The sequence below is a fragment of the Pundamilia nyererei genome, unplaced genomic scaffold (assembly GCF_000239375.1).
Source record: "Pundamilia nyererei isolate P.nyererei 1_Seehausen unplaced genomic scaffold, PunNye1.0 scaffold00027, whole genome shotgun sequence".
Taxonomy (NCBI): domain Eukaryota; kingdom Metazoa; phylum Chordata; class Actinopteri; order Cichliformes; family Cichlidae; genus Pundamilia; species Pundamilia nyererei.
The window spans coordinates 3,772,118-3,781,950 of record NW_005187428.1 but is presented as its reverse complement, the minus strand read 5'-3'; the positions used below and the strand labels follow the sequence as shown (position 1 = coordinate 3,781,950).

The following is a 9,833-nucleotide window of genomic DNA, read 5'->3' as shown; positions in this document are numbered from 1 at the left end:
AACTTTGAGAACCCTGCTTGATCTTGTATTGATATCATACACTGTGTATTAGAAATTCCTGCAGTTTGTTGTAATTTTATGTAAATGTGTTGACAGGTCAGCAGAGGTGAAGATATCACTTTGCAGAGGAATGATGGAGGAGAACATCTTTAATTATCAGAAAGAAGAAGAGCCTGTGGAACTTGAGTCTTTTCAGGGTATGTTTGCATTTACTCAAAAGGTCAATCTTAGTCATCAGTGATTCATGTGGCACATGTAAAAGATCATCCCAGTGACCTCATATTGAAAATCATGTCTGCCTCGTGCATTTCTATTAGACTTTCGCCAATATTATATAATGAGGATAATGAATATAGACGTGTCCAGTCTATCTGTAATCATTTAAACCTGCAGGACATGACCTTCGGATCATTTGGGGCACTGATGTTGTGAACTTGAAAGGTGACAGTTGCTCATTTACACATTTAGCAGACATGGAGGAAATGAGTTTAGGTCCAGTATTCTCTTTCATGTGAAATCTGGTGTGCTCTGGTCTCTGCCACCTCCTGGGGTGAATATCTGGTTTTTAATTTGCTGAATCCTCCACTATGTTCCCCGGCTAGTATCAAAGTTTTTGTGTACCGAATGATGGGTTTATAAAACACCGACTTCATCGAGAAAGCAGTTCTGTTGGGAGCTGAAATTGGCCACAATTCAAAAGCATTGCATAAAGATGCAAGACGCTCCATACAGCAGAGTTGGAGTGGGCTTGTCTTTCTAAGTAAAGCAATAGATTTCGAATAATTCTTTGATCCATACTCCACATAAAATTATGATTCTCGCAGCTTCATTATATTGCCAAGTTAGAAGTTCTGCCGAGATAGATTAGACTAACCGAAACAGCTTTGCGGGCTCTGCTGATTTCTATGTTGCTCGGGAGGGCTGGATGTATGAAGGGAATGCATTTGAAAATGGCCAACCTCAAAGTATCTGTGAATAAGCAGCAAACATAGTGGTACTGCCAAAACATGTAAAACCTATCACTGAAATATTCAAAGCAGAAATTCTAAAGAGAGCTATCAGATGCACTTTGGGTGACGCAAGAGACTAGCGCAGTTTTGTTTTCATGTCCATTACAGGGGAGAAGAGGAAACTCATACAACCAACATCTTTAAAAGACCCCAAACTTGAAAAGCTGAAGGAGGTAAGAAATGAATCCCTGCCTTGCACATGTCGGATTCGCTTTCTTCTATTTCACATTTACTGTAACATCAAACGCCCGTCCTGGACAGCCGCAGATCTGAGATTACCTTTGTGTCTTTAGTGGGCTGCATACAGGAATAAGGTGTGAGGATGGGTGAAATTTTAATGAGCATAATTATAAGAGAAGATGGGAGACAGATGTCACAGCGAGGAGCCAGCAGACTCTGCTGGATCAGAATTTTAAACATATTGTTGTAAAGAGGGCAGCGCTAATGTTTCACACAAAAGGAAAAATTGAAATAATTCTGACATCTTATATGTAAACTTGAGAGGAAAACAAGTGAAATATAAGCTTTCTTTTAGATGAGCACTTGTATCTTGCATTATTATTATTATTATCTGTTTCGGGATCCAAAAGCACAATCTTTAAAAACAGGGTCTCTTGCTGTTTTATTTTCTTCATCTGCAACACTGATAAAGGAAAAATGTATGCAAGAAGATGAAAGCGGATAATTTCTCTGACCGTGTGATGAATTATATCTCGGTAGGCACTGGTTGATTGGATCAATAAGACTTTGAAACCCGAGCACATCGTTGTTCAGAGTCTGGAGGAGGATGTGTATGATGGACTGGTACTTCATCACCTGCTGTGTGAGATAATGAATATTTGATATTTCATTTATCATACTTACTTGCGTTTGATAGTGATTTGACTGAGAGGATGAAAAACAAACAGATATTATGTTAAAAAGCTGGAGGTTGTTGTCAGTCAGACCCTATAATGATACTCGGTTGTTTCTTGATTTCTTCAGCCAGGTTGGCCGACGTGCATTTGAATGTGGAAGAGATAGCGCTGACCAGCACAGCTCAGATCCGCAAGCTGGAAATAATCATGGAGGAGCTGGGCAAGAGACTGGGCACGCAGGACAGCAGTCAGATCAAATGGAACGTCAAACGTGAGTCATGCTGCCGACTGGGCTTCGCAAACAAACAAGTCAACAAATGTTCTCTTCTGGCAACCCTCTCATTTCAACAGGATTTGGTGCTATCACAAGGGTAGCATGTAAGCTTACACCAACTGCGCAGGATTTTGGTGGAGATAAAATTTCCTGACATTATAGGGTTTCATTTTAATCACATGTCAGTGCTGGTTGCTTGGTTATGCAGAGAAATAACTTATAGACTGCTGAACACTTTACCTAAAATGTTCTTTCTTGGGCTGACACAACATAACCTGGCAGGGCAGCTGTCAGATTCTTGACTACAATTATTTCACTTTCTTTCATTGCCTTCCTTTGCGTTTTGTTCAGGGTGAATCCAAATAGAAGACAGGGAAACGTATCAAAAAAGACTAATCTGTGCGAATGCTAATTAAAAGTTAAACATGATTTGGTGATAATCATGTTTGCTGCTGTTCTGTAGTACAACCCCAATTCAAACAAAGTTAGTGTACAGTGTAAAATGTAAATAAAAATCAAATCCAATGATTTGATGAACTGAGAAAATGTTAAGAAAAAATAAGGTCATTTTGACTTTGATGGCAGCAGCTGAGCTAACAGTTTTCATAAAAGAGTAAATTGTCTCATGTTAAACATTCTGAATTTTGATTGATTGAATTGATTTAGTCTGAATAAAATCTCAGTTTATGGGATTTGCTTGTTGCTTTTATTAAAAAAACAAAAACCTAAAAATAGGGCTGTACATGCATCACCATTTAAATTCTTTTAATGTTAGGCAACAGGAGTAATAATAAGGATAATATATTACCAAGAAGGTCAATATAATATGGTAATATTGTCTAACAGGGTCATCATGGAGTTGTTCTTAATGGGAGTGCTCCGATCATTAGCTGTGGAGAAAGTTTTACTTACAGAGTGAAGACATAAATAGATAAAAATAAATGCTATTGTTTAGATTTGCTGAAAACTGGATTGATATTGAAAATAGCTGCTGGTGAGTACTAATGGTAAGTAGGTTATGGGGCCAAGTGTCAGTTTCTTATTTATCAAAGACACTCGTGCCCTGCTTTGTGTGCATACTTGGTAGCAGAGAGTTTGATCACATCGGCCGATTTTTCTTTTGTGTGTGTCTGGTCCTCTGCTGTTTACCTGTCAGTCATCCACAACAAGGACCTTCTGGCCACCCTTCATCTGCTTGTTGCCATGGTGAGATGTTTCCAGCCTGAATTGGATTTGCCCTCTGATGTGAAGATTGAAGTTGTAGTCGTAGAAGTAAGTTGTTCTTGTCAAACTTTGGCACTTTTTCTTTTGCTCCAGGATGGTTTCAGACACACTTTGTGTAATTGTTGCTCATTGTGGTGTGCTGTACACCCAGGTCAGCAAAAGTGGAATCAAATCAGATGTGCAAGTGGAAATCTTAACAGAGGGAAGGTGAGGTGCTTACTGCCTCGTGTGATCCTGTAAATGTGAAGAAAAACTCACCTCATATATATATATATATAAATCCTTTTTGCCTTTTCAGCAGCGACACAGACTCCCTCAGCAATACTGAAAGTGAGTGAGAGTGGTCAGAGGTTGAGCTGATGTGACATCTTGAATGTCATCCAAAAAGCATTACAGCCTACTAACACATTTTTTTGGCTGTCTGGTCACCCAGGGGAAGATCCCATCGAGCAACTGCTGAAGCTTGAGGCTCACAAGGTCAACACAGTGAAAAAGGTATAACAAGGACACCAGAAAAAGTAAAGAAGTGCCGAGATTTTTTAAAGGTGTTGACTTTCTCATCTCTAGAGAGAGAGGAACTCCAGTGGTGTTAACACAAATGATAAATGTCACGCTGTGTGTTTGTTGCCTGATCTGAACCTTCAATACATGGCAGATGAACAGAGCTGGTTGGTGAAGGACGGGACTCTTAATCCAATGTGCTTGTAAGGCTTTTTGGCCTTCTTGCAAAATATGATTTTCAAATACTGTTGAGCATGATCTTTTTCTTTCTTTCTTTCTTTCTTTTTAAAAAAAAAAAATCAAATAATTTTCACAGACTGCATGTAAAAAAATGGAAGTAGCCACCATGACAACACTCATGGGTTAGTGAAATCCTGTTTTGAAGACTCAATTTTAGGATTTTGGAGCCAGAAGTTCCAATATTTGACTAAGATAACTAAATGACTGAACACAAGAGTTGTGAGAACACTTGAAATACAGGACAACAAAGTCTGAAATGAGCTATAGGCTGACACAAAGCAGCTCACAGAGAGAAAGAGACAAAAAAATCTCATATTTTAAAAGGGCAGTCGTTTTTTGCTGGCTGACTAATACTTTCCTTGATTTCGAGTGAGCTACACGAGGTGCAGAATGAACAAGTTTAGATGTCCTACTTTAAGAGTCTGATATATTAACCATTCCAACTAATGCTTTGGGTTTTGATGAAGATACCCTAAATTGTCAAGTTGCATTTCAAACTGCACAGTTTTATAATTTCTCTGTTGTAGGCCCTGGTACACTTTGTCAACCAGCATATATCATCTCTGGGTCTGCAGGTGATAGATATGGACAAACAGGTATACACCAACAGCTGGAAACCTTCTACTGCTTACAGGCTTTCTTTTGACAAAAATAGACTCAGTGATTACTTCCCTTATCACTTTCAATGTTCCAATGCTCTGTGGGTTTGCTGTCCAGTTTGCTGATGGTGTGATTCTGCTGCTGCTGATCGGACAGTTGGAGGGTTTTTTCATCCCGCTCTTTGACTTCAACCTGACCCCTGTCAGTGACTCTGAGATGGTAAAGTATAGATTCACATATATGGATTCATGCCACATTCAAAGCTTTATTTTCTCAAAATATAACTCAAAATTTTGTTCAAACGTATTTTATTTTTGGTGCAGTGTACGCATTCACACAAATTCCTTTATTCAGTTCACAAGTGTTAGGAATGAAGTGCACTTTTTCATCTGATCATCTATCAATCTAATTCCCAGCCGATCACTTGGATACAGTACTAAAACATGACCCAGAACAGTGCCCATTAAAAGATATGATATGATCAAATGAATATTATACGGTCCCCATAATAAAAGTTGTTGTTGTTGTTGTTAAAAACATAAATGTCAGGTTATTTGGTGATTCTGAATTAGCTGTAGTTGGTGTGAATGGTTGTCTGTTTCTCTGTGCTGGTCCTGTGATGGACCACTAACATTTCCAGGGTTGTATAATACTCCAGGGCATACTGTGTGTTTGCCAGATGTTAGCTGGGACAGGCTCCAGCCCTCCCATGCCCCTAGTTGGGAAAGCATTTAAGAAAATAGATGTATGATTTTAAAAGTAATTAGTAGCTATAGCTATTACTATGCGATAAAAGCACCAGAGTACAAAAGGCTTGTAGTATATTATCATAGTGGAATAAAATATACAAGTATTATAAAATGGAAATCTTCAAATTTAAAGTTAAAGCACTTCATAATTGTAAGTTCAGCACTAAAGTACAGTTTATTCAATAAATATCTCTACTGTTGTTACAGAGTCAACTTTTTTACCAAAAGTGGGGTAGAATATAGCTTTTGTTGTATGTGATATAGTCTTACAATAAGTGTGGTTCATTGCAGAATTATCTCATTTGAAATTTTTTTGTTGTTTTTTCAAAAAATTCTAGCTTCATAATGTCACCTTGGCCTTGGACCTCTTGAAGGATACAGGCTTTCAGCTCTCCAGTGTTGACCCACAAGGTGAGACAAATCCACTTTGTTCACACATAACACACTCAGAACTTGTTCATGACTGTTTTACTGAGATTGAAATGCCAGGCACAGATGATGAAGAAGAAAAAAGGCCTGCAGATAAAATGATCGTTACCATGAAAAAATGAAATCCTACAGCGCTCCAAGACACCAATGTCAAACTAATTCAGTGATGATGCCCTTTATCAGGAGAATTTATCTGGATGACGGAAAAAATGCTAAAATGTGTTTGTATGTCATGCAAGGAAGGGGATTGCTGAATTAATGTGCTCTACACCGTGGAGTGAGAGTTTGAGAGTGTTTTGGAGAGGGAGATGGAATAGCGTGCTGAATATGAATGAGCGCCGCTCGTGCCATGATGAGTATCACTATAGATGATTAGACACAGAGATTGATCCTTACTGTACTGTTACTAGGCTATATCAATGTGTGGGTGTTTATCTGAATGAATTTGTGTTATCTGTCTTACTGAAGACTGCTGCTAATATTTCACATGGAAAAGAGACAGTTGAAGTGGTTTGGGTATCCGAAGGGCCAACTAATCAAGGTGGTTCAGGCATATCCTATCAGGAGAAGGCCTCAGAGCGAAGCTAGGGCAAACCGAAGACATTACATCTCTTAGGTAGCATGGGAACACCTTGGTGTCCCCCCATCTGGATGAGTTGGAGGAGGAGGTTGGGGGAGACGGGAGCTCTGGGCTTCTCTGCTTAAACTGCAACCCAGACCCAGATAAGCAGCAGAAAATGGATGGATTAATGGCAGCTTTAGTGAATTTTACAGTGTGTAATCAACTGTATTCAATATTTACAAACATAATTTTTGTCAATATTAGATGAAGAACCAGATCAAGGTTTTGTATGTTTAGGTTAGTTTTTTATTATAACAAAATATCATGTTTGTGTGTTTGGGGGCTGTTTTTAATGGTGTAGGCTTGCTGTTGTAAGCCCCATCCACATAAAAAGAATTTGCCAAACGCCAATTGCACTTACAGCCAATCACTGTTTGCTTGTGACGTTGTTGCAGGTAGCCCTCATGGATGTTATGTTATTTAGCATGCAAGATGCCGACTTTCTTTGACATATACTCATGATCTCTAATGGCCACTTGTACACATGAAAAGGTTCAAATTCTAGGAAGTCATAAAGCTACAGCATTCGTTTTTGTTTATTTTCAAGTTTAAAGCATACATCTGTGGTGGGTTCATGCGGTATGACTACATCGTATGCCACCAGCAACGCTCATGTGTGTGTTTGGGTAATTTCCTTCGGTCACATAGACTACATCATTCCATAAGGCGGAGAGTGAAATCGAGCAGGTGACCGGCTGAGTTACTGACTCCTCTAAGTGTGGGAATCAATCAGTGGCAAGCAGATTCACTCCACTTCCCTGCAGATGCACTATTGACAGGAGGAACTTCCCTCTAAACTTGAATCTTCCTCTCTTTAGATCGCTAAAGCTGTCCCACCATATTGCCTCCCAGCCACAGAGCCTGTAATTGTAAAATAAATCCTCGACACGATAACTGTTAATGTAAGGACTAGCACAATTAATCTGTGCCAGGAGCGAGTGGGTAATTTAATTCATTTTTAGTGTCTTTTTAATTAACGGCATAATTGCAGCCACTGAATGAGGAATCCCAGCTCTCAGGTCCTAAAATGAGAGCATGCTGCGTGAATTAATTAGGTTAGCCAATGGTGAAGTCGATCTTTCTGTCACATTCATTCAGTCAGAGCATCTGACAACAGAGAGCAATTTTGTAGGGATCTTATCTCACCAAGGACATATTGATTAAGTTTCCATCTAATGTTTTTTTTGTCCTCCTGATCTATGACCTCTTAGGATGGATTGTGAGAGTAGCTATTAGCTAATGCTGGTAAAAAGTGTCCGCATGTTCTTACCGCCTCAGTGGCTTAAGGATGCTGCATGTGGATTATGTCTCCTCTGAATATTGTGACAGATATTGTCTCTCTGGACACCACTGCAACCTTGAAAGTCCTCTACGCTCTTTTCAACAAGCACAAAGGGAAATGAGAGAGGACATCGTGTGAAGAGGAGCGGCGCAGCGGGAAATACAGAAACGACCAAGTAGTGCGTTTAGCCAATTACTAAAAGGTGATTCTGCAGTTTTGAGAAGTTTGGCCGACGCTGTTTCCAGGCTGAATTAAAGGATTAAAGTTATGTTCTGTAAAGTGAAGTGAAATGATGGTTGGAGGATCTTTAGTTTGTGTATTATGATGTAGACTATGTGGCTTAAATATGTGGATCGCGACAGCCGAAAGAGGGTTTGAATAAAAATCATTCAGAATTATGCTTGAATGACTCAAAGTCGAAAGCTCCACAATCATTATAATTTTACTTGTTGCAAGTTAAATAACTTGTTGAAGCAGGATTACAGCCTTACAAATGTATTTTTAATGTCACTGTGTCTTTAAGAAAAATATGTATGTGAACATTTTTATCTCCATAAATCTTAAAGAGCGCTACCAAAAACTGGAGGATTAGAGCTTCAGATGCGAGTACTAATACAGCAAATTGCTTAAGCAAATGAAAATGAGAAATATTACGATGTTGATGTTTATGCCTAAGCTGATGCAAGTCATTTGATGCAAACAAAATGTCAGTGACTGTCTTTTTAAAATAAGATCCAAAATTGTAACGGTACCAATAAAAGTCAAACAAGCCATCGACAGTCAAACAGGCTTTTAATAAACCTCAGGTTCTCTTTTCCTGTGCCAACGTGTAAAAACTACGTAAAAAAAGTGTGCCAACTCAATATGTCTTGACTGCACTATTGATTTCTTTACAACTTGTTTCATCATCTGTGTGTGTTTTTGGTTGTTTTTAACTCTCATGTTTTAGAAAATATAAGCTATAAACATATTGTTGGTTACAATGTATTTATAGCCTTCACTGTTATATATTGCGTGCTGTAGCTGGAGCTGTAAGACCCAGTTTATGATAATGTATAATAATTACCATTTCAACAAAGGAAGCTAAACCTCACACTTCTGTGATTGCGTATGAGCACAGCACATTTAAATATAGCACCGTTAAATCTGTCACCTGTTTACATCATACTGACAGTACAAGGATCAATAAATATTCATTGACAGCATAAATCTACTGCATAGAAGTTTTATTTTGGCTCACTGGTCACATTTGGTGTACTCTTGCCTAGCCCTTGTTTACCTCTTCTCTTCTTTTTTCAGTACATTTCCGCTTCAGACTAACAGTGTTGGAAAATGAGACTTTTCATTCTTTGTACACCACACCCTTGGCTTTGGCTGTCATTTCTCAATAAACAATGTAGATTTCTCTCTGCTTCTTTATGTGCTGCTCCTGACAGTCTGTGACCTCTTTTTTCCCCCCCATCCTTTTATCCACTGAATTGTTCACAATTCAATGTCGTGCAAATGTGAAGAGGGTGCAGCATGCAGTGACAGATAAAAGACGTGGTTATTACAAAAACGCATTTTTGTAAATTATGCGTCAAATTAGAGCGAGCTGGAACTGCGAAAATGCACTCAATGATCTCCTATTTACAAAGAAGTATCATTTTTAATTTCAGTTAAATCAAATATATTCAAACCATTGGTGTTTTTCTCATAGAGAAGTTTGTATCTAACTGGTTCTATGTTTAAATAACCCCTGCCGTTTCGTTAGGAGTTGTGGTTTTAGTTTGTCTAACGTGTCTGTAGTATACATAGTAGTATACGTGTCTTTGTTTGTGTTTTGAGGTTAAAGTATGAAATAGCTGTGACACTGAGCAGTAACAACAATCACGTTCACACAGCTCATTCTCTCTGATGTACTTGCAGATCTCGTTGTTGACATTTGGGATGCCAGTTTGTTTTCAACATAGTGATGGAAAATACTCCTAATTCACGTTTTATTTCCACTGACATTTCAAAAAGCTCGCATAAAATTTGCTTGGCAGTCAGACGCAAATATACGA

At 38.6% G+C, this 9,833-nt stretch overlaps 1 protein-coding gene across 5 annotated transcripts in view; it reads left to right on the top strand.

Annotated features, from left to right (window-relative positions):
- The window catches only part of parvg (parvin, gamma), an 11,232-nt gene extending 2,051 nt beyond the window's left edge, over positions 1–9,181 (top strand). For 4 of the 5 annotated variants that reach the window (XM_005728174.2, XM_005728176.2, XM_013909566.1 and 1 more), the window contains 11 exons: positions 97–197; positions 1,119–1,183; positions 1,731–1,833; positions 1,995–2,138; positions 3,298–3,413; positions 3,517–3,572; positions 3,664–3,695; positions 3,799–3,860; positions 4,634–4,702; positions 4,824–4,925; positions 5,794–7,904. In XM_005728174.2, the coding sequence (XP_005728231.1) occupies positions 131–197; positions 1,119–1,183; positions 1,731–1,833; positions 1,995–2,138; positions 3,298–3,413; positions 3,517–3,572; positions 3,664–3,695; positions 3,799–3,860; positions 4,634–4,702; positions 4,824–4,925; positions 5,794–6,006 (1,029 nt within the window). In that variant the 5' untranslated portion in view covers positions 97–130 and the 3' untranslated portion in view covers positions 6,007–7,904. Of the gene's footprint in view, positions 1–96; positions 198–1,118; positions 1,184–1,730; positions 1,834–1,994; positions 2,139–3,297; positions 3,414–3,516; positions 3,573–3,663; positions 3,696–3,798; positions 3,861–4,633; positions 4,703–4,823; positions 4,926–5,793 lie in introns of all 5 variants that reach the window. The other variant, XM_013909565.1, reaches the window with a different exon arrangement.
- Positions 9,182–9,833: the final 652 nt, after the last annotated feature.